The 24,825-nt window shown below is 41.3% G+C and overlaps 2 protein-coding genes across 2 annotated transcripts; one reads left to right on the plus strand and one right to left on the minus strand.

The window, feature by feature from the left end:
- Window positions 1-1,399: 1,399 nt before the first annotated feature.
- adgrf3b (adhesion G protein-coupled receptor F3b) lies at window positions 1,400-16,775 on the plus strand. The gene is made up of 18 exons (XM_040161347.2): window positions 1,400-1,552; window positions 3,395-3,455; window positions 3,682-3,694; window positions 4,081-4,227; window positions 5,156-5,308; window positions 5,473-5,534; window positions 5,642-5,700; window positions 6,557-6,681; window positions 8,502-8,732; window positions 9,225-9,467; window positions 9,637-9,777; window positions 9,928-10,130; window positions 10,806-10,991; window positions 12,286-13,584; window positions 13,745-13,786; window positions 13,958-13,987; window positions 14,075-14,151; window positions 14,785-16,775. The coding sequence occupies exons 2-17, from the start codon at window positions 3,402-3,404 to the stop codon at window positions 14,141-14,143; spliced, it is 3,057 nt and encodes a 1,018-aa protein (XP_040017281.2). The 5' UTR covers window positions 1,400-1,552; window positions 3,395-3,401; the 3' UTR covers window positions 14,144-14,151; window positions 14,785-16,775.
- Window positions 15,470-22,958, minus strand: mep1a.2 (meprin A, alpha (PABA peptide hydrolase), tandem duplicate 2). Its single transcript, XM_040161348.2, has 14 exons — window positions 22,823-22,958; window positions 22,713-22,731; window positions 22,578-22,631; window positions 22,454-22,491; window positions 22,304-22,379; window positions 22,096-22,213; window positions 21,764-21,939; window positions 21,314-21,535; window positions 20,838-20,984; window positions 20,139-20,354; window positions 19,619-20,065; window positions 17,655-17,828; window positions 17,309-17,513; window positions 15,470-15,909 (listed from the first exon to the last, which is right to left on the minus strand). Exons 1-14 carry the CDS (start codon window positions 22,883-22,885, stop codon window positions 15,702-15,704), a joined length of 2,163 nt encoding a protein of 720 aa, XP_040017282.2. The 5' UTR covers window positions 22,886-22,958; the 3' UTR covers window positions 15,470-15,701.
- Between the last annotated feature and the right edge of the window lie 1,867 nt (window positions 22,959-24,825).

The raw sequence follows: 24,825 nt of genomic DNA on the forward strand, positions 1-24,825 counted from the left end.
AATTTACAATAATAGCAGACTACTGTAAGTCATCATACTGAGATAGTATCTCATGAGATACGATGATGACTTTGACTTACAGGACATTACTATACATGCAGCTGTCACTTTTATCCAAAATGCCCATGGTTTTATATGTGGAGTAATTGGGGGTTAGGGGTCTTGCCCAGGGACACTTCGACTTGGCACAGGGAGCTGCCAGGATTCAAACCGCCAACATTGTGCTGCACAGCACACCCTCCCTATCCCATGCGCCGCCTTCGCTGTCGTTTCAGTGGCCGGAATGTAAAAATTATAAATATTTGTATTATCACAGCAAGAAGGTCCTGGTTCCACGCCGCCCAGTGGCCTTTCTGTGTGGAGTCTGCATGTTCTCCCCGTGTCTGTGTGGGTTCTCTCCGGGTTCTCCGGCTTCCTCCCACAGTCCAAAGACATGCTCTGGGAATCAGGTTGATTGGGGACTTTAAATTGCCCGTAGATGTGTGAATGTGAGTGTGAATGGTTGTGTGTCTCTGTGTAGCCCTGCGATTGGCTAGCGACAAATCCAGGATGTACCCTGTCTATCGCCTGAAGTTGGCTGGGATGGACTCCAGCCCCCCGCGACCCTGTGTGCAGGATAAGCGGTTTGACAATGGATGGATGGATGGAAAGTGTTCATTGCCTAAAAGTCATTTGAGTGTCAATCATGACCGACTGCTCCTGAACGTGACGTCAGACGCGTAATCTCAGTTCATCCACCTGTGCATTTCAACATCGGAGGAGTTTCTCATTGCCTCGTCTCTCCAAGTAACGTTGATAAGTGTTATTTGCCTAGCATGATTAACATTCTCTTTCCTTACATCTTGTTGTCTTCCTCATCTTTGTAATTTTAATATTTTACCGATGACAGTGTTTCGAATAATTTTATTTTGGTTTGTTTTATGGAAGCTCTGGATTAAGGACTCCAGCCGTTTGCTGCGGTCAATTGAAAGCGTATTGTTGCAGTTAGTTTACCTTGTTCCTAATGATTTTATGATTCATTTTCTTATTATTGTATACGTGCGGTATATTTTATGTTTTGTTCTTGGTTACAAATGTCTAACATTTTTGTCTTAATGGCATCTAATAAACTCCAGTGAGTGTATAACAAGCAGTTGACTTTGTGTTGGTGACCCTTCTTCTTGCCTGGATTTTCTTAAAAGAAACAGTCAAAACGTCCATGAAATCCTCCTTATGATAATCAAAGATCTTTGACTCAAGGAGAGCACCATCTGTCTTGCTTTCCCCAGACGCATGACTTTGACTTTGATCTACTGAAGGACATGCTTCATTTGGTAGACAAATGCGTATGGAAAGCTGAAAGGCTGTGTGTGCATCGTGACCAGTCGAGTTGATATGGAGCCATGGCATCAATGCAAATGGCCTCCCAGCACAAAGTAAAGATTTAAGTGTGTCCCATAACACAGCACTCAGCCCAGTGTTCCTGACCAATGTACCCACGTACACAGACTCTAATTCTGATGCAGACCTGACAGATACGGAGCATTTGTCTGTGACTCGGTGCAGAGCCAAGGTAAGAGCTTTATATCAATGTATTTGTGTGCTTTGATTAATGTAAGCAAATGCAAACTGTTTATTATGTCAGCTCTCCTTGTGTTGCAATGTCTTTCAACATCAAAGTGAAATTCTTTACAATTCACAAGAAACATTCACATGCTCTAAAGCAGTGGCTCTCAGCTGGTCTGGCTCCGGGACCCACCATCACCCCTTGACTCCCCATGACAAGCCGCGACCCAAATCGCGGAACATTCTCAACTTCTCAAATTTATTTAATGAAAATATGGTGCAGTTTGAACCTGAGAGAGTATGGAGACAGAATACGTATAACAACACAAAAACAAGTTTAATGAAAAAACAAAACAGCCAGCTGTTATTTCTAATTTTTATTTTCCCAGGCAAAGGCCCATTAAAGCGGGTCCCACCAGTTGAGAATCACTGCTCTAAATGCTCTCAACAGACATCTTCTCCACCTATATTGTTTATATCACCAGGCTTGACTCCATAGATTTCTCTCTAGTTGCATGAATGGAAGCATCTTAACTGTGTCCTCTGCGGACATTGAGGTTGTGTGCTGACTGGTGAATTTCCTGCCCATTCGTTTTTTCAGAAACTGTGCGATGCAATTTTTAGTCTTTGTTGTGTGTGTGAGAACACAACAATATAAACACATTGTAGGCTTAAGAACTAATTATAACAGGGAAATCCCTCAACCTCAAATATCTCACTTAGAGCTGATGATCATCATGATCAGTTATTTAAATTCATTTCTCATACAGAAATGCTGTGAATGCATTTCACAACACGAGGCGCAGTTTGTCTTAAGAGAAAATGACTTTTCTTCTTCTTCCCTGTCAGTGTTTGTGGCGTCAATCTACTCAGTCACTATGTAGCGTGAGCAACATGGATGATAAGTTTGTTGAGCAACTTGTTTGACAAGTTGTGAGTTGCTGGAGATTCTGTAAAATGTTTTTATCTTTATCCGTTCGGTAAAGCGTTTAATCAAAGGCGTTGAGGGTTTGCAGACCGTCCTTGCCATTGACACACTCTCAAAGAGTTTATTTTCATATCAGGTCAGGCTGTTATTGCATGTATGTGATCACCTTATTAGGAGCGCTGTAGAGCAAACACTTCTGTCATAGGATCTACTTTTATTGGGCCGTATCATTTTTTTTGTGGTTATTGGTTTTGTTGTCCTGGGATACGTTATATAGCGTGTTGTTTACATTATTCAGTCATGTATGACGTAAACAGGGAGAACACATAATCAAATGTAGTCCAGTACTCATTTAAAATAATTTGAATGTTTGTAGCGCAGCGCTCTCCTCTTGAACTGCAGAGACTGGACAGGTTTGCCTAATAAAGAAGCCTTTGGGTGCCAGCTTGTTTTGTCTACGCATACACTTATTAACATGTCCTAACCCAACAAGAAAATGAAGTGGGCATAACCTGGACCACAGTGACGGGCCTCTGACCACACCGTGCACTGTTATCAGAAGCCTGAAAACCACCTACTCCACTGGTGCAAACAAGTTTTGCAAGCAAAAATTGGCACCTCGTATGAGAGGAACACAAGCTTCAACATATTTGATGTATATAGGCCATGTTTGTCCAAACTTTGGGATTAGCAGTATGCAAATGTTGTTTTTAGAGATGGATAAAAAATAAAAGCTATTTACAGCCTTGCAGTTGATGCAACTCAGAGAAGGTTTTTTGAGCAAAAGATCAGGCGATCACCAAAATAATTAATCATCCTCTGAGAAATGTAAACATCAAAATCAATTTCAATGAATGAGTAGGCCCATGGTCATCTGTTGGTTCCTTAATTGTTTCTAATGTTTATTCTTTTTTACACTAGAACAACGATGTGTTCCAAGATATTTATGTGTCTGATTGGAGCTGTGCATATATACTTTCAGGTAAAGATACTCCTCAGCTACTTGTTTGCATTTCTAATTCATTCATACTTTTTCCATACTCTATCCTTTCTGCATTCATTGACAATGAAGAATAACATCTTTGTGTGTTAATCTTTATCTATTCAGCATTACAAAGCTACAAATAGATATATTTTATATTTTTGATGGGCACTACACCCTTAGCATTAAGGCTAATTCTGTCGTTGGCCTATTCTTCTCATTGCAGGTCCTTGCAGCGGGTGAGTAGGTTTGCTTCATTCTCGTAAAGAAGGATTTTATAAAACAGAAAAGTAATGCAGAATATGTTCGATATCATAAATAAATAAGGTAGGATTTGCATGACGTCGTTTGACACTTTTAATCACAACCTGAATAAAAACACTTTTACTGACATTAACGCCACAAGATTGCCCTCGCTGCCTGTTAAACTGCTGCCCGTTACAAGCATTTTACTACACGATTCAAGAGAAGTTATGGGGAAATATAGTTCAGTTTACAAAATACTGAAGGTATATTTTAAGTATTAAAATCAACCTACTGTCGACCAACTCAATCGATCGCATCCCATCTAACTCAGCCCAGTAAAAATACAAAAGGATCCGACATACAATATCTTGTGTTTCAGTCGAAGATCTCTACATTGCCGAGCTGATGGTGGAGAGTAATGTTACTATGGAGGCCGACCAGATCCTTTCCATTTTGAATTCAACACATGACATCAAACTGTCTGACTTGACCACAGTGATCCTCTCCCACAATGAACTGGTTGCAGGTATCACGCTGGAGCTCCTTTAATCCTAATCCTGTCATTGGTCCTTTAACCCTAATCCTGTCATTGGTCCTTCAACCTTAATCCTGTCATTGGTCCTTCAACCCTAATCCTGTCATTGGTCCTTTAAACCTAATCTTGTCATCGGTCCTTCAACCCTAATCCTGTCATCGGTCCTTCAACCCTAATCCTGTCATTGGTCCTTTAACCCTAATCCTGTCATTGGTCCTTCAACCCTAATCCTGTCATTGGTCCTTTAACCCTAATCCTGTCATTGGTCCTTCAACCTTAATCGTGTCATTGGTCCTTCCACCCTAATCCTGTCATTGGTCCTTTAACCCTAATCCTGTCATTGGTCCTTCAACCCTAATCCTATCCTTGGTCCTTCAACCCTAATCCTGTCATTGGTCCTTTAACCCTAATCCTGTCATTGGTCCTTCAACTCTAATCCTATCCTTGGTCCTTCAACCCTAATCCTGTCATTGGTCCTTTAACCCTAATCCTGTCATTGGTTATTCCTCCTCCTTCAAAGAATGCCAGTGCATTCTCTGTAGTGACCAACAGGGGGCGACTTTTCCTCTATGAGATAATTACTCTCTAATTACTTCTCTCCTGATTTATTCCTGGTGAACTTTGTAAACATGAGTTTATGGTCTCAGTCTGTAGTTTCAAGACTATTTCATTCTTTGAGATTTGATCACTTTTCTTCCTGACCTCTTCCTTTACTTCCTCGCTCTTCATAATAGTTTTAAATCGGGCTGCCATATTTGAGGGGTTTTCAGAAAGAAATCATCATCATGTGTAATCAATCCCACTAATCAAATCCTTTGAGTATTTTCATGTTCTCTCTCATATTTATTCAGTGTTGAAGAGAAATACTTCAAAAGTAAGTTCTCTGGGTCGTTTGAGTCGACTGTGCTTCTCATTCTAGAGTGCCTGCTTATTCGAAATGAATCCACCTGCAGCTGCAGTACCGGCTACATTTGGAGCAACCCGGTGTGCAACCAATTCAACTGTTGCCGGGAGGCTCCTTGTCCTCAAAATGTGTCCCACATCGTGCCACTCTGTGTTGCCAAAGTCAATGGTAAAAGTCCTGATGCAAGTCCTGAGACAATTTTAAATTTCTTTTGATTATCTACAGCATTTTGTGAATTTGTGTCGTCAAATGTAAACGGGTCCCTTTATTCTGAGCGTCCAAAAGTGTTTGCTTATTAATATCTGAACTGAAAATATTTATATTCAACACAGTTCACCTCAATGGATCAGTGATATTGGCGACTGGCACCTGGGATTCAGGGAAAACCTCCATGGTACATCTCTATTTCTGATCACACACAACTATATTCACACACAACTAACACAACTGTCCACTGTAATACCTGATATGTAAATGATGCCACCCTGTTTCTTTTTAAAGCTTGTAACCAGCTTTGCAGGTCTGAATGGCTTCAACTTCCTGAATGTAACCGGTCAGAGGTACAGTAACATCCTTTCCGTTTGATTTATCTTATTCTTTCATTGAGGACGATGATGCAACAGCTTCTTCAATCGTCTCAGCCTAAAATTAGATTGGCCGGACAATACAACTCTTAGGTGTTATGCTAAGGTTTGGAGGAAAGAAGATGTAATCATCTCGGCAGCTTAGTTATTGGGTGAGTAGAGTTCATGTTGGGGTGACACCAAAAGCCAATGCAAAATAGCTCAATTTAAGTATTTAAGTATTAAATAAACTTATGCTACCTACAAAAAGTTAGCATATATAATAAGCCTATTTAGCGTACATAACAAATCTAACCAAGTTGTTTTCTGTCAAATTTACTTTGAAAAGACAGTGTAAGCATTGATTTGGAGCATGTGCCATAACACAGGGCCCTTTGACCCCGAGCCAACTCTTCTTTGACTACACTGGCTGATAAACCTTTGACTTATTATCAGCAGAATACACCCTTGCTCTGGTGTGTCCTTTAGCTAAGGTGTCCTGCCGCCTACACTATACTTACTTTTATTTTCTGTCATGCATAAAATTAGAAGAGTTTTTCTAAAGAAAATGTGACCAAAAGTTCACTAACTTCTTTTTCACAGACTTTTCGTCAAAGCCTGTAACCCTTGTTAGGAGGTAACACAGGCTGAAGTATTAACATCATCATCAGCCTGCTTATTCCTTTAAAACTACAACCAAGCTACAACCATATGGGACTCCCAAATAAACTTTGAAAGGCGTCACACTGTAGTTGTGAACATTTTCCTTTCAAATGTCATCATACTTTTATCCAAATACAAACAAGACATTCTCGTACTTACCGCTAATCTTTCATTGATCCAAATCTTAAAGGGAGGTCAACAAAGTTGCTGACTTCGAGGCAGCGGTCACCGTCAAAATGCCAACTGATAGACTTCATGACATCGTCCGTTATCTGGAAATCAATCTTGGAGCTGTGCTTAAGATTGACACTGAAGGTCAGTAGAAGAGATACTGTAGCTGTCGATCTTTATTCAATTCCATCATGTTGATTCTGTGCCTGTGCGACTGTTTCAGACATTGACAATGATCATTTTTCTGTTTATTGGCATAATAAACAATGTAGAGAGAATGTTAAAGTTATTCTACACATCACTATCGGGATACATTGTGATGGCAGCTCTCCATCACAATGTTGTCAGGTCTTTTATCCTACAGCTTTATCTCTTCCACAGTGTCATTTCAGTGGAAATGATGTGTAACATTTTGGTTGCTTAGATATCTCTGTAAGCAGTCGGTTGTATTTCATGTAAGAAAAAAAACGCTGCAACCGCCAAAATGACAAAACTGGAGACTTACAAACGTCAATCCCCAAACAAATTACAGGCAACACGGTTACTACGTCCACTTTTACAGCCCATGGCACACAGCAAATTTTAGATTCAATTTTAACACTAAACTGGTGTTTATATTGTCCCAATCTTGTCAGTGTTAAATCAACACTCAATGAAGTGTTAACAAGTTAACTTGGAATAAGTGTTAAAAATAAATCTGCCCAGTGTTGAATACATTACAGGTCATTTAGCTGACACGTTTATCCAAAGCGATTTCATTTCATTTTTAACCCATGGTTTTTACATTTCAGCCTGAGGAGCAATTAGGGGTTAGGTGTCTTGCTCAGGGACACTTTGACATGGGACATGGAGTTAAACCAAACACCAAGAAGTGTGACACTGTACATTTCAAACCTATCAAAGAGTTTATCTCTACTAAGTGTGAATCTGATCTTGACACTGGATAATAACTCCAGCTCTTTTGTACAATTGACTCCGTGACAGTTATCTAACACCGGAAAATTAATTCTAAGAACAGACGTTACAGAGACCTACAGTCACCTCTCACTGTGTTGCAAACCAAGCAGAGACAGGACTGACCAGTTAGCATGTTCATTTCACAGTCCACAAACATTTTACTGAGAATGCAAGTTCATTTTCTGTAAATCAAAATTCCAACCGGATTGTACACATGGGACCTTTTAACAACTGTCCGATCATGATAATAAGTCTTATGTGGGATGTTCACCACGCCCCATGACCAGGGCTGCCAGATCTGTGTGAGAAAACCACTTAAATAGCAACGCAATAGCAGAATCTAAAATATGCCACTGCAAAACCTTAAGCACTGCTTTTAAATTGCTGACACTGCCAAATATTTTGTGATATCAAAAATCTTTGGTGTGTTAGCATGTTTAAGTTTTTTCCGTTACAATTTTGATAATATGCTCTGAGACTAACTCAGCATTGGTATCATCAGCGATCAAAATTTCTCTTTAATTCAATTCAATTCATTTTATTTTGTATAGCCCAAAATCGCAAATTACAAATTTGCCTCACAGGGCTTTACAGTCTGTACACATACGACATCCTCTGCCCCGAAACCACCATCGGCACAGGAAAAACTCCCCAAAAAATGAAAAAACCCTTCCAAGAGGAAAAAAAAGGGAAGAAACCTTAGGGAGAACGTCAGAGGAGGATCGTTATTCTTGTTGTATAATTTCTTCACATATTTTACAGATTATTTCTTCCTAACTTAGTTTTCCAGGACCAAAGGATAAGTTATCATTGGTCAAACTAGTTAAGTAACATCAATCAATCATCCACTGTCCGTATGCATCCTGGAGACTGAACCAGAAGCAAAGTATTGGGTAGACAAAAGACTGTAGGGACTCAAACCAATGGGTGGCCGTTGAAGGGCTTTACCTTCTACTCTAATCCAGATTATTGTATGACTGTGTATTTCTATGGCCTTCCTGACACAGGAATGGTCACCATAGAGGCCCCAACGACTACAGTGTGCTACGAGTCGACTCCGCAACTGAAATGCAAATTTGAGGAGGTGTCGGACAACGCTGGCTGGAGCAAGAAGACTCTGAATGAGAGCCTTGGCCTCAACACAGGCAGCGTGGTGAAACTGATCGACAACTGTGCCACAGAGGAATACAAGTCTTGTGTCGGAGTTAAACTCCAGAATGTGACAGGCCTTTGGTCAGGCGAGTACAGTGATATACTACTTTGTTTTTTTACTTAGTATGTGGGGCAAATTCTAATCAATAATAGAGATGTTGCATTTATTCATGGAGCACCTTACATTAATTCCAAGGGGTGCACCCGTTTGCTGACAGTCACCGCAATGGTATTGGAACTGGTTCCACATCTCTATTTTATCCTTTGCTTGGACACATGTGTGAATGGAGAGCTTTTTTTTTCTGTTGGCTTTTTGAAAAAGCCAACAGGCTCAACAGTGATTGTGCTGGACTGGAGTCGGGCCTTGTTGTCATAATCTCTTGTAATGCTCATATGTTTTATAAATCAGTGCTAAATGTCTAAACAATGTTATAGATGGTAATATTAGACACAGGGGACATTTGTATGCAGAAAAACTTCTTTTGCTATAACAGAATTGTTTCATGTCATGTCTAATCTGAACAGAGTAGCCTGAGAATAAAATAAAAAATGTTTTTCCTACATGTTTTACCCTGCAGGCTTATATGAGTGTGCATTCACCAGCGGGTCAGTCAGGCACATAGCCAAGACATCACTGACAGTCGTGCTCCTGCCTGACTATATCAACCTGGACATCGACCCTATTTCGGCAGACTGTTCTGAAAAGACACCAACCCAAAAGGTTACCATGAGGGTCAATGCGACCATCTCAGACTCCACTGAAAGCTACAATGTTTGGTGGAGCTTCAATGGTAAACGGAAGGGTAATCTATACAACACGTGTAAGTCAGCACCAAACAAATCTTTCTGTGCCTTTCATTCCGTTCATTAGCCGCAGCGTGTAATCTTTCTTCATTTCATAACACCAACGCAAATATAAATTCTCAATATTTCTGCGAAATGCAAAATCACCAACAGCAAACATCTGCCTGACTACTACTCTCTTTACAGCTGATGGATATGACCTAGTCTACACTTTCTCCGTTGACATCAGTTGCCAAGAAAACCCTGTCTCACAAGAGGTTTCTGTCACCTTTGAGAACATCGTGGGGCAAAATAAAAGTGCAAAAGTGATTATCCCAGTGGTTTATCGTAAGTTATTATTTTATATTAGATTGTAGTATATTCAGTAGTATTGAACTTTGGTATATATTATATATTCTTACATTGTCAGGGTACTTTGGTTATAGTGGTATTAATTCAAATTGTCTCAACCAATCATTTCCTATATTTTTGTCCAAGAGGGGGCACCATTTTGCAAAGCGGGATATGACGACACTGGAGAGTTTTGGCCAATTTGCCCAGCTGAGGACACATTGATTGATAAGAAATGCAAACCGGGCAGAGTTGGCTATAGGTCACGCACTTGTAAAGGCAGAAATTGGCAGCCTCCAATCTCCTTCTGTGTCGACCAAGAGTTGAATAAAGTTTCAAATGCTGCAGATGTAAGTGTGCCTCAAGTATAACATTTTATTCAACTTTATTTAACAGACCTTAGAAATGTCCACAGATTATTTTCATTTTTAATTTGACTCCGTGATGGTTCTAAAATTTGACAAGAAAAAATGGTCTTTCTCCAAAGGCTTGACGCTATGGCGTTAAACCTGCAGACCGTCAGGGCTCAGAAACTACAAAAAATGAGCAATCAAGCTTGGTTTAATAACCACCTCACTAGTCGGAGATTAAACAAGCTAACAAGATCACTCAAATGATCCAAAAAGAATGGCTTTATCACCAGCATTACGATTGATAGTGATTCAAGTGTGTGTATTGGTCATTTTACCATTAGGTACAACACTAAAGGGTTATAATGTTTATCTATACATAATGTATGTTTGAATGTAGGCATCTGAGATGCTAGCCAGCTAATTTCCAAATGCGGTGTGTTAATTTGGTGTGTTGAAAGAAATGATCTAAGCTCCAAAAAACAGTTTTCCAAATACAGTAAAATCCACGTATTTGGGATGTGACAAATTTGCACTCAAACATCTCAAAACTACTCAGATCACAGACAGAAGGTTATTATTAATTAAGGACTGTTCATCTACATTTTATGTAATGAAAGGATTGGTGTGTTTCTGTCTATCTTTACACATAGCTCTTGTTTGTTTTGCTTCTAGTACTTCCTGATGGGACTTGGGGCTACCGAGGAGGGAGCCGTCAATATATTTTCCGGACTTAAGAACAGATCTACAGTCGATTCGGATTCCCCTGACTCAATCGCCGACATTTATCAATCCATCGATGTTCTAAATGTGATGGCGAGAGCATCAGATAATTTTCCCTTGGAAGAGAACATCTTTCCTGTAAGTCCCAGATGGTTATCCCTGTTTTTTTTTGTACACACAGGGTTTATAACTTGGATATATATTTATATCTTAGAGGTTTATATCTTATATATCTTATATATATCTTATATCCAATTTTTGAAGGGCAGTATGAGAACAATAGTTTGAAACTGGAAAAAGCCAAAAGCCCATTAATAGATTTGTAGCCCTGCTTCGATCCTATTTTTGTGGTTTGGATAAGGAGTTGACAGTGTCCATCCATCCATCCATTGTCAAACCGCTTATCCTGCACACAGGGTCGCGGGGGGGCTGGAGTCCATCCCAGCCAACTTCGGGCGATAGACAGGGTACACTGGATTGGTCGCCAGCCAATCGCAGGGCAACACAGAGACACACAACCATTCACACTCACATTCACGGGCAATTTAAAGTCCCCAATTAACCTGATCCCCAGAGCATGTCTTTGGACTGTGGGAGGAAGCCGGAGAACCCGGAGAGAACCCACGCAGACACGGGGAGAACATGCAGACTCCACACAGAAAGGCCACTGGGCGGAATCAAACCCAGGACCTTCTTGCTGTGAGGCGACAGTGCTAACCACCACGCCACCGTGCCGCCCGAGTTGACAGTGTTAACTGTCAACTAAATAGAGCTAAATGGACTGTACTTGTAAAGCGCTTTTCTAGTCTTCGACCACTTAAAGCGCTTCAAACACTACATGACATCATTCACCCATTCACACCCTGATGACAGGAGAACACCACACACTGACACCTGCCATCAGTAACTACCATTCACACACTGTAGTCGCAGCTACAGGAGCAATGTTGGGTTAAGTGTCTTGCCCAAGGACACATCAACATGCGGGTTAGCAGAGCCTGGGATCGAACCGACAACCCTCTGATTGGAGGACGACCGTGCTCCGCTCTTTAGCCATATTCCATTGCTATTAATGAGAAATCTGCTCGTTTGAATACTTCATTTAGTATAATTCTTGTCTGTGCTTAGCAAATATGTGCATTTCTTTGCTACCTCAATGTTAGAGCTGTCACCAGTTCACCAAAATCATTTTTCTCATTCACACACTACTCCTCTTTCCATTTGCAGTGGAATACTCACACTGTAGGCTGTGGAGGGCAACCACATAACAGCAAATGTATCGCATACCATAATAATGATCTGTTTTTTCTTAACCAGTATTAGTCCATCCCACCATCACTGGATCTACATAGTTCCGATCCGGAGGATCAGCTCACATCCTTCGATAGCATCCACTGACTATCTTTTCTTATCTTGTTTTCTTCTGTTTCAGGATTTTGTTGATGCAGCAAGCAATCTATTGAACGGGTCCTGGAGTAATGTGAACCAATCCAGGAAAGAGGATATGGCAGCAAACTACCTCCGGTCTGTGGAGGGTCTGACAGAGAATATCAACGTCAACAATAGCAAAGAATTCGGCAGTAACAATTTGGATCTCAAATTCTGCTCGAGTTCTGACTGTAATGTGACTGTGTTTGGCATTGACGTAAATCTGAACAAGACCAACGGAACATTGAAAGCTGTTGGCATCAAAAACCTAATGGATAAATTAAAAAACAACTTCAGAGAAACACAGTATGCCAGCCTAATATTATCCGCAACACTAAAGGACAAAAATAGTTTGTCTGTGAAAATTGAACTGGACTTCCCCCGAATTCAGTCGAATGGCGATAAACCTTACTGCGTCTTCTGGAACACCAGCGAGGGTGACTGGTCAGATGCGGGATGCGCTGTCAAGTATGGTAATGCTGACAGCACTGTCTGCGAGTGCAATCACCTGACTTCATTCTCCGTCCTCATGGCCAAGGAAGATATATCTACAGATGTCCTGGATATGATTACCTATGTGGGCCTGGGAGTGTCCATCGGCTGCCTGGTGATCTTCCTCACCGTTGAGTATCTAGTGTGGGCAGCTGTGGTCAAGTCCAACCTTTCACATTTCCGTCACACAGCCATTGTGAACATAGCCATTTTCCTTTTGCTCGCTAACTGCAGTTTCCTGGTACCTGCAGAGAAATTTGGGGAAAATTGGTGCCACTTTTTTACAGTGTGCAAACACCTGTTTTTCTTAGCCATGTTCAGCTGGATGCTGTGCTTGAGTGTCATGCTCGTCCACCAGCTCATCTTTGTCTTCAACCCGCTGAGGAAAAGAGTCTTCATGTTCCTTTCCAGCATCATAGGATATGTTTGCCCAATCTTGATAGTCGGATCAAGTTATGTGTTTTGCAAGTACACCGAAAAGCCATACTATGACAAGAAAACGTGCTGGCTGGTTTACGAAGGACTTTTGAGGGGGTCCATTCATGCTTTCCTTCTCCCTGTTGGTGCTGTGATTTTTACAAATCTCTTTTCCATGGTAGTTGTCATTGTTACTCTATTGAAGTCCTCGGTCCCAGATGGCAGCAAGTCAGATGACAAGGAGACAGCCAAAGGCATCATCAAAGTGGTGGTCATTCTAACGCCTGTCTTTGGAGTAACATGGATCATTGGCTTCGGCCTGCTCCTATTGGATAAGGAAAACCCCTTTTATACTGTTGCTAACTACAGTTTTACCATCCTAAACTCTTTCCAGGTAATTTGAAAGCAATCCACACACCGAACTGAATGTCCTACTTTTTGTCTCCAAGTACCAATACCTCTGCTCATATACATACATTGAATGTAGAATTAAAGATGTAAATTTTCCAAATAATCACCGTAACAACGAAACCTGTTGCACTTCTGTCTTGCAGGGCCTTTTCCTTCTGATAACAGGCTGTTTTGCAGAGAAGAAGGTAGGTTAAATCCAGTGTCAACATGTCCATTGATTTATTGAAAATCCTCCGCTCACATTCTTACCTTTACTATGGGGGGGGCAGGGTTTTCATGCCTTGGGCCTGCAATGGCTGTTGGTTACTGTGTTATGATCTGCCCATTTATATGTTTCTTGGTGTTACAATAAACAGGTTCGAGATGAAATTATAAAGCTCATAATGGTAAGTTTACCAATGATGACCATCTGGAACTATACCATGAATGGTGGGAACTTGAATTATATCTCTGTTTTATTATTTTTTTCTCAGGCTAAATTAAAAGGAAATAAGGAGAGCACGAAGAATTTGACTTCAACAACATACACGAAAGACAAATGAGGATCGAGGTCAGTCTTCTGTTAGATCACATGTTTGTTCTATGTCTCTTAGAGGAGCTTCACATACTGACCAAGTGCCGTAAAGGCCAGAAGAGCTGCGACAGTCAAAATAGAATTATCTATCGGTTCAAGGTCCAGCATCCAGATACAATGCGTTACACCTTTATTTCTGCCTCGCTCTGAAATCTATATTAGATAACGTTATTGAATGATGCAAGGATTCACACACACACACTTCGTACCGTGTGGGCTCAGCGTAGCTCTGACGACGTGACATTTCATGATGGATAAAAAAGAACACCTAAAAGGCAACATTTCCCTTTCGAGCAGTGTGTTGATTGATCAGTTTGATGGACAAGTGAAATCAACAAAGCGAAGGTTTTATGACACCGCTCCTATTTATTAGTGGCTATTGTGATAGTCCTCCATGTTGGACAGTTTGACCACCAGCCAGGTCCAGGGTAAGATGCTGCGGCAATACACAGCAACAGCTTCACCAATGTCATGCTACATGAAAGGGGTCGGTCAGTTTAAAAGCAGCGATTCACTCCCTTTCTCGCCACCTGTATGCACAGACATTGTGAGGTTCTTTGAGCTTCAGAGCTGGATTTAATCTAAAAATGTTCCATCTCTACATTTCAGATGGTGGAGACGGAGACAGCAGTCCACATGAATGCAGCACCACTTGGAGCCCACAACTCTGAGTCAACATTGTGTTGGATTTTAGTTCATAGGTAGTTACAAAAAATATATAGATCAAATAGATAAATGTCATAAAATTAGCTTAATTGTTTCAGGTTGATTATAGTATTTTTACATCACATTTTTTCTCGAATTAAATACAAGACCCACGTTTCGCTAATATTTTTTTACATGATAGTAGACTTTTTTTAGTATTAATTGCAGCACTCTTCCAGCACTGACGTTTGTCACAAGATTTTAAATAAAAACATCCACTCCAGCAATTGAAATCTAGCTTATGCATAACATTTTTTATGGGTTAAGCAACACATCGAATAAGTGCCAACAAAATGCTGCATAGTACCAACCTGACACTGTGTGGTTAAAGTAGGGGCTTTAGATTGCTAGAGACCCAAACCATATGATTGGACGTTGTCGCCTCTGTAGCACTAAGTTAAGCGGACTGTATTTGGGGCATAAGTTATATATATATAATAAGTTATTTTATTAGTTTACTGTTTGGCATGGTTTGAATTTTGTTTGTTTTAAAGGAAAGTCTGTAAATCAACACGTTTCTACGACACACATGATACAACCTGTGTATCATGTGTGTCGAACCACTATAAAGATATAAGAGATAAAGACAAAGAATATAAAGTCTTTTATTGTTCATCATACTATGCAGGATTAAGACGTTTCAATATTAACTAGACATTTTTCATAACACAATTTATTAAAACCACATTGATTATTTTTATTATATAAATCAAACCAACTCATGCCCTGCTACAAGGTTGGGAAATTGATTTCAAACGATTATTTTCATGCAGCAACATGATATGGGGCTTAGAATGGAATTAGTGTCCAAAATGAGTAACTCATAAAAGGATGCCGACATTTTCTTCTGTGATTGCACTGCCGAATGAATGCAGAAGACACCTTGCTCCTCTGAGGACGGTGAAGATGGCCAGTGTGAGAATCACAGTCCCTGCAGCGCCAGCAATCAGAGCTCCCACCACTCCGATGTGCACGCTCACCTCCTCACACCTCTTCCCAGTGTAGATGGTGGTCTGGGTTGATGCACACCTGAAAAAAACAGATTTCTTTATTCGCAGAATATTCATTTAATTAATCAAGTAATTGATCTGACACACATACTATACATGCAGATATTTATTGATTTCACTTTGCTGTAAGTTTAAACTAAAGACAGTTTGGGAGACGGCATAGCATGAAGACTAAAAGTAGGGGAACCAACGTTAAACATCCACCTACCAGCCGCTGGTTGACCAACACACAGTGTGTCTTCTGTTGATTTGATCTGCGACCCCAGACGACAACCTGACACGTCAGAACTCACAAGTCACCACTTCTACGTTTTCTTCTCCAAGAATCGGTTGAAGATCGTAACTTGAATGAAATTATTTTACGTGTCTGTGTGTGTTTTAAATGAATAGAGGCTCGATACTAAGCCAAGCTGATTGCCTTCTGCCTCCAGCTCACCTAACACACAAACATGAGTAGCTTCCTATAATAAATAATAAATGTCTGCAAAAGAGCAAAGTATTTCTGCCAAAATGTCCAACAATTCCTGTAAGGACTCAAAAGAAACTACAATTTAATTTGCATTATTTTGATCACGCCTGTGTATGGTGACCCAACTCCTGGCGATGTTTATAAATGTGTCTCTATTTCCAAGAATCCACTTCAAAATGTCCAGGTTTTCACCACAGTTATGATGATCATAATACTATTTTCATACAGGTTTCAGTGAATTCATTAGACATTTATCACTCTTCAGCAGGGTAAGGGCCAATAACAGCCGACGGTGATGGTTTACAATCATCACATACATGGTACAGAAGTATTGCTTCATGTTATAATCTATAAGGACCACATTGAAATTTGTACTGGCTTAATACATATAAATACATATGATATGTTACAACAAAGGTTTTCCTCCTTTTTTCCTTCACAAGTTCCTTAACAATATCCGCTTGTTACAGGCATACCATCTTTATAAAATAAAAGGAAACCTGTTAGGTTTATGAAAAGACACTACTTAGGCAGGTTTGGAAGTCATTTGAGTAAGAATAACAAGTGGAGTTTCATGTAACACGGCTTTGGGACCCACTCAACTTCGATCCCCAGGCGTGAGGACTTGTAGATATACTTGTAGATACTTGTAGACTTCCTTGTTTAGCAAAATTTTCACTAACTCTATTGGATGCCAACAAATCATTTTTGTAGGTATAGCTATGAATGCTGGATAAGACCATCCCTAAAATCTCTCCCATTCTGCTGTATGAATGTGCATGCAACACTCACTCAAGGTTCACTCAAAGGTGCCAGTTTGGGCCTTAAGAAAAGAATGGATTGTACAAAATATACCCAATTCTCTAGGCTAAATTGCTAGGAAAAAATAGTAGACATTTAGTAATGCAAAGAAAGCGTGTGCTGTGTATTAGTTCATGCAAACACGCACCTGCATGAGACTCTCCCGTCACGCTCCACACACACGCCTCCGTTGGAACAAGGGTTGGGACGACAGGGATCGGCAGCTCGGGCTTCTCTGTGTTTTGAAACCTCCGGTCTCATTTCCACCTCGCTGATTGGCTCCTCGTTCGGGACGTCACTGCCCGGTGACGCTGGTTCGACGTCCACCTCGGTCTGGATCAGGTGGGTCAAATCTAACAAAACAAGTTCATGAAAATGTCCAATAAAACATTGGCTCATTCAAGATGTCCAAATTTGGATATGTTATTACTTATTTGTCTGATATAGGAATAATGTGGTACAGTCATAGACAGCCGCTGGGTTTTGGTCCTCACCATTGAAGTTGACAGTGATGATGAAGTCATTTTCTTTGAGGAAGCTCCTGCTGTGCAAGTGCTTGTGGGAAATGAAAGTGCTCCATCCAAAGTCTTTCCTGCGGAAGCACTGGCAGCCGACATCCCACTCTGCACCTGAAGCAGCAGTTGGTCTGTTCCAACGAGGATCAGTGTCTGAGAGTGGAAATGGTCAAACAAACGTTATGTGTTTCTCAGTTTCACATATGTGTGGTTGCAATATGGTGTGAGAATCGAAAATGGACTGTACTTGTATCGCACTTTACGAGATGTAAGATCACTTAGAGCGCTTTTACAATACATGTCTTGATTCACCCATTTATACCCATTCATACATAAATAAGATTCTTCAAACACGCCCTTTCTGGTTTCTTATTTCCTTGCATATTTTTTAAATCATGAATGTATGTGTATCCAGCACATTTTTGGGAAAAGCGTAGTTACATTTTCTTAGCACTGGCAGACCCAAAGTAATTGACATGTATCAGTCTGGACGGGTTACAAGGACATTTCTAAGGCTTTGGCACTCCAGCGAACCAGAGAGCAACTATCCACAAATGGAGGAGACTTGGAACACTGGAGAACTTTCCCAGGAGGGGAAAGAATCACGAAAGAGATTGTCTAGAAGCTCATGAGCACTTGGGTTCTGCAGCAGGACAACGATCCAGCAGGTCTGAATGGCTCTTTGTAAATTAAAGAAGCCAAATGAAGGTTTTGGAGTCCAGACTTAAATCTTAATTGAGATGCTGTGACATGACATTAAACAAGACGCTCAAAAACCATCCGTCCAATCAGCCATCCAATATGGCCGAATTAAAACAATTCTCTAAGTACTTGTCACGGTGTGGTTCACTGTCCCCCAGCAGCCGCCGACAACCGCGGCGGTGTTCCGTGTCCCCGAGCCGCCGCCGACTCCGGAGGTGTTCCGTGTTCCCCAGAGTTTCCCGGGCGGTCCGACCAACGTCTTTGGTTTCCCTCCCTCCCGCCCCTTGTCTGCTCTCTAGTCTAGTCTAGTCTAGTCTGGGATTCGGCCCTGTCACGGTTCACTTCCTGTCTTATTTTGTAGTTTTCTGCCACTCGTGTCACCGGGTAACTTCACTTCCTGCCTTGTCCTGTCGTCCCCATGTAATCGTCTGATTGTTTCCACCTGTGTCCAATCACCTGCACCTCCCTAGTGTATGTAAGCAGTGTGTGTCTCTTGTCACTTGTCGCGTCATTGTCTATTGTCGTGGATGTGCTCGGTTCCTGTTCCTGTGAGTCCTGCCTTCATCCCCTGACAGTACTGGTGTTCAAAAGTCGTCCACAGCAATATGAAAACTATTGCAAACGCTTGATTGCAGTTATTGCTGCCAAGGGGGGAACAACCAGTTATTATGGTTAGGGGGCAATTACTTTTTCACATGGGGCCAAGTAGGTTTGGACAGATTTCTTCTCTTAATGAAATGTTCATTGAAAAAACATTTTTTAATATGGATTTCTAATTAAATTAAATGTCAAAAATATGCAAAACAAACAATAAGCAACAGAGGCAGATAAATACTTTTTCACTACACATGTGCAATAAAGATGGCAATAACCACTGTGGTATGTGTATCTCATGTGCACTGTCCACTTTGCTGCAGCGATCCTGTGAATTTCCCCATTGTGCGACTAATAATGGACAATCTTATCTTGTTTCCTATCCCACTCCGTACATTCAAATGCCAACCGTTTATTGATTGGATGGCTGCACATTCCGCAGTGTCAGCGATGGTGGTAAAATGTGGTTGTGGAGAAACCTTCTGTAGCACAGACGTTTTTGCATTAATATCTAATATCTGTTGAACTGCGTTATTGCAAACATGAAAGGTTTGGTTTGTAAAGGGGATCGATACCGTCGCTGCAGTTTTGACACCGTATGTTGTGTGAAGCACCAATCTCAAAATCTGCCAGTAACCTGGATTTACCTGTGGTGAAGCTTCTCGTGGAAGACATTCTCAGCTTCACATCAGGGTCCTGGTCCACGGCAACGATGGTTGCCTGCCTGTTTTTCACTGGCCACTGCACCACCGCATCATTTTCCCCACTGCAGAGGTGCAACGCTATCCCAACATAGTCTGGGTAGCCACTCTCTCTTCCATTAGGGTAAACACTGATACCGAATGAGTGGCCCTCCGAGTTGAAGAAGCACTTGCTTTTCAACAAGCCGCCAGGAGGAGTACTTGCAAGAATGCCGGTGAAGTTGTGGATTTGCCAAACGGAGCTGGGGCAAATGGTCTCAGTAAGGGTGATGTCATCGATTGAGACGGCACCCGAGGAGCCGGACGATCCTCTGACGCCTTGGAAGAAATAGCGGAATTTCCCAGACACCTTGAGAGTCACATAGGCCATTTTCCAGGCAGCGTCCCCACTTCCTGAGAGAAGAGAAAGAAGCTGATACTTGTGTTGTTATTCTGTCCTGGCGCAGTAACGACAACAGCAGAATACCTGTTATGGTGTGGATCTTCCTGATGCTGCGTACAGTCCCGGTCCCGTCGTCAGTCCTGATCCAAATCACCAGTTTGTCCCCTGCTGCTCCGGTCATCTTGTAGAAGAACTGCAGGCACTGCTCGTCTCTCTTGGGGTAAAGGATACGTGATTCCAGCAAGGCGCTGCTTCCCACTGGGCCGGAAGATGTATCAAACTTCATGAAGTAGCCAGAGTCTGGAAACGGAACAACCATCGGTACACAATGAGTCAACTGCAAGGGATTGTTCCGTGTTTAGTGTGTAAAGTGTGAGACTGTGTTGCATCATCTCCCATAAAGCCCAGTTGTGTGGTGTAACCCCGATTCTGGTCCAATCGAATGATACTTTGCTGATTTCCAGATCTTTCTGGGTCATCTTAATTAAAGGCCCCATAGTAGTTGGTCTTGGCAGGGTTGTTGTGGTTCAATATTCTTTTCATTTTGTAATAATTTGACACATCATGTTACAAAGTCTTTGTCTCACCACATCATATTAGGGGGCGTTTTCTGTTTTAGAATCTTGAACATCTTTTTTATCACCAGCAACTTTCTGTGATTCCATTACATAAAATCAACATTTAAAATTATTTTGAGTCCAGTTTTCTAACACAATAAAAGCGCAAAATGCCAAGTAGGCAAATATTATACCGTTTCATTGATCTAGAAAATAAGTTTAGTACCTCTGCAGAGCCCTGCCATGGTGTGGTCGGTATCAGCAGGACTGCTCAACGTCTGGACCCAATCGGCGTTGTCCTCCTCGTTCTGGATCATTCCACAGATGTTATTCAGCTCAAAGGAGCACTGGTCCAACAGAGTGAGTGTGTTGGCTGGAACAGGACAGTTAGCAACAAAACTCATTGTTGATATGGATTCAATTACAGTGGTGATTTCCAGTCAAACAAATGAATACAGCTTTTATTTTAGTGCATAAACACATATTCGTTGAGATTTTGGCATTGAGTGGCAGCTGAACAACCTCAACAAGGTCTCCTGAAGAGGAGAGGAGGCTGTCAGAGTTGGCTGATAGTTATTTTTAGTGCAGCTTTGAGAGGAGAATGTAAATATAAAATAAATAAATAAGTACCTTACTTACACATCACTTAACCACTTTCCAAGCCAGGATAACTTATGCAACCTTCATGGGTCAGACACTCACCACAGTCGTACATGCGGTTGAGCCTGCTGACGTCTACAGCGCTGAAGTCCAGACGCTGGCCTATGACCTCATTGAAATAGGGTATGCTGGTGGTAATCGTGGGGATGCTGTCGTTCTTGTTGAAGGACAGCGGCCTGTAGTGCATGATGGACTCGTAATCATATGGCGTGTTCAGATCTGTGATGAAGTCGTCCTCATACTTGTTGAAATTGTGCTTCTTCCCTGTCAGGAGAAAGTAGCATTGCCACGTCGATGGTCATGTGATGGTGTATCAATGTCTTTAAACATTGCTACCAAATAACATACATGTATATCTAGACTCTGTACAACCTCCTGCCCTTTTATTATTTTGGAGAATTCCCCTTTTCCTTTTTTAAAATGTGCAGCTAATGATGAAAATTAAGTTATGAAAAAGTGGAGAAAACCAAAAATGACACAGTTGTGACCCACCTTCTTCAATCTGGTCCCACCATATTTTGACATAGTTGTCTCTGTCCGAGCGAGACTGCTCGTGGTAAAAGCCCAGCGCATGGAGGAGCTCGTGCTGCACAATGGCCTTGGTGTCACACCCGGCGCCGATTGACACATTCTGGCCTGTTCTGTCATCCCCAACATACGACCAGCATCTGCAGAGAATGCGGGGACTGAAATTACAACGTGACCAAGAGTGTTCTGTTATTGCTCTCTAACTGGCATTTTGTCACAAGATGTCCACATCATAAAGCTTATTGGTGACTTTACAGCATGATCCCACAGAGTTGGGCAACACTTCCGGGACTCACCCGGACAGCTTGGTGAAGGAGACGTAGCTGCTCTCTCCTTCATAGGGCTTGAAGTCCACACAGGATCTCAAACGATATTCCTCAAAAGCCTGGAGGATCACACCTTTAGCATTCAGCTCTGGAATGAAGGGAACCCCATGTCAGCGCGTGTACATCAGCTTCTCGTTAGATGATATGCTGGTGGACATGTTCTCATCTGAAGGCCTACCTAGAGAATCGGTTAAGATGTAGGGAATGGGAAACTTCCATCTCCGTTTTTGGTCAAGGATTGCATTCCTGCTGGGCTGCAATACACATTGAGAAGCATTCAGAATCTGCTTTCCAGTTCTGGGCAAACCGTCTCATCTCAGATACTTACATCAATGGCGATGTCTCCCTCAAACAGCTGGTTTAACCCTTAAAAACCGGTTAGAGCATAATGAATACAGTCAACAGCACATGAACACCTCTGGACAGGAGATACAGCTTGATAAAGGGTTTACCTCTGTTGATCTCAAGTATGTCGTCCCTCAGTTCCCCAGCATCTGCGTAATCACCTGGAAGATAAAGATGAAGTTACTGCGAAGAAACACGCTGGTTTTGGGTGTCTGTTTAAAAGTTAAATGAGAGACCTGTACCTGTGGGAACAGCTTGCACCTGGAACAAAAAAAACAATGTCAAAATATAAAGACCTTTACGAAAAAAATTCAATTTGTGCTCCGTGTAGTTGGATTCCAAATGCTCCTACCGTCAAAGCCACCAAGACGCCAAGCAGCGCTGCGATTTGGCTCAAGCTGTCCCTGGAGCCCATGGCGCGATCCGGACACAAAGCTGTTTCTCTGAAACTACGTGAAGACGGCGCAGGGGGACTTTGATCAGGAGGGTTCAATGTTTCAATGGTTAACAAGCACTTTGACACACCAACATGTTGTCGGGCGTTCCGGCTTGCACAGGTAATGGAAGCGCAATGAGCTGAGACCCTGAGGAGAGGCATCAGTCAACAGCAGAACAATCTCTATTCTTACATCTGATAAAAGTTATTATCTGAGGAACAGAAGTTCTATTTGTGTCAAAACCAATGAACAAGGAACATTATAATAGATGATCCACTTTTTGATTAGAACTTAGAACTAAGAGCAAGTTGTTTATGTTTAAATATAATGGAATTTATGTGAATATATGAAAACCATATACCGATGTAAATAGACAAAGCTGTGAGATAAACACCTAAATGTATATTTTTAACGTTGTTCTATAAATACTTTGAAAGAAACCACGTTTGTGGAAACTAAACCTCAAACTCAACCAGTGCATCAGAAAAACAATGTTTTTACCTGTATTGTTTTGCCTTAACTGATTGATGTGTGAACTGTAACATAATAAGTAAAGTCTCTCGTACCTTATTGCTTAATTATATGTCAATACAACACATTTCATTGGTGTTAAAGTGACTTGAACTACGTATTGTAGCACCTGCACAAAGTTTAGCGGCTTAAATAAATGATGGATTTTTTTGGCATAGTTGATCATTATCTCAATATCCTCTGGCTGACAAATAAACTGATCATAACATTTGAACAACATTAAGAGGCGGTGTTCCGCCTTTTAAAGGCACCTTTTAAATTAAGCTGCTTAATCTGGTTCTATTACCAACATTAACTTCTGCCATGATACAGGAAATGTGGCAATTCCAAAGAACATTGTGTGACGTCTTTGTGAGACCTTTTCTGGCCATATTACAGTTTCTTTTGATGTATTATTATGACTTTTTGATGACAGTTTTCAACATACTATGACTTCTGTCTTTTTTTTGCATGCTTACAGATGCTGATAGATAGTTTTACATTTATTTTTATATTTTATAATGTGTTTTTTTAGTGCGGTCAGTTAAACGCGTTATTAACGACGTTAACGCAAACCCATTTTAATAGCTTAAATTTTTTTAGATTGACATTTTTGGGGGGTATTTTCAAATGTTTTGCTTTTTGTTGTGACCCAGCTACTTGATCCTGTTTGAGCGACAGTCCTACAAATGTCACTCACAAAACATGTAGAAAAGAAAACAAATCCGGCACTTCTCCTTCCTCTTAGTAAAACCTCCAGCATACCAACATATGATCGTTAGATGAGAAGTTCAATTAATTTACATTAACATGTAAATCAAAACATGTAAATCATTTCCAAGTACATACAAAACCCTTTACCTGGAATGTGCACTTATGATTTTATTTTGTGCCGCCCTGTTTGGCAATGTTGTTTTATAATAAAATAATACATTTGCATAAAGCAAGGCGGCACGGTGGCGTGGTGGTTAGCACTGTCGCCTCAGAGCAAGAAGGTCCTGGGTTTGATTCCGCCCAGTGGCCTTTCTGTGTGGAGTCTGCATGTTCTCCCCGTGTCTGCGTGGGTTCTCTCCGGGTTCTCCGGCTTCCTCCCACAGTCCAAAGACATGCTCTGGGGATCAGGTTAATTGGGGACTTTAAATTGCCCGTAGTTGTGTGAATGTGAGTGTGAATGGTTGTGTGTCTCTGTGTTGCCCTGCGATTGGCTGGCGACCAATCCAGGATGTACCCTGTCTATCGCCCAAAGTTGGCTGGGATGGACTCCAGCCCCCCCCCCCGCGACCCTGTGTGCAGAATAAGCGGTTTGACAATGGATGGATGGATAAAGCAAGCTAACACGTTTGCATGTTGATATTTTAATCGTTTGAAAACACTAATATTTTTTACTTACTTTTTTGGTTGCTTTTTG

Source organism: Gasterosteus aculeatus, chromosome 18, assembly GCF_964276395.1.
Source record: "Gasterosteus aculeatus chromosome 18, fGasAcu3.hap1.1, whole genome shotgun sequence".
Classification (NCBI taxonomy): Eukaryota; Metazoa; Chordata; class Actinopteri; order Perciformes; family Gasterosteidae; genus Gasterosteus; species Gasterosteus aculeatus.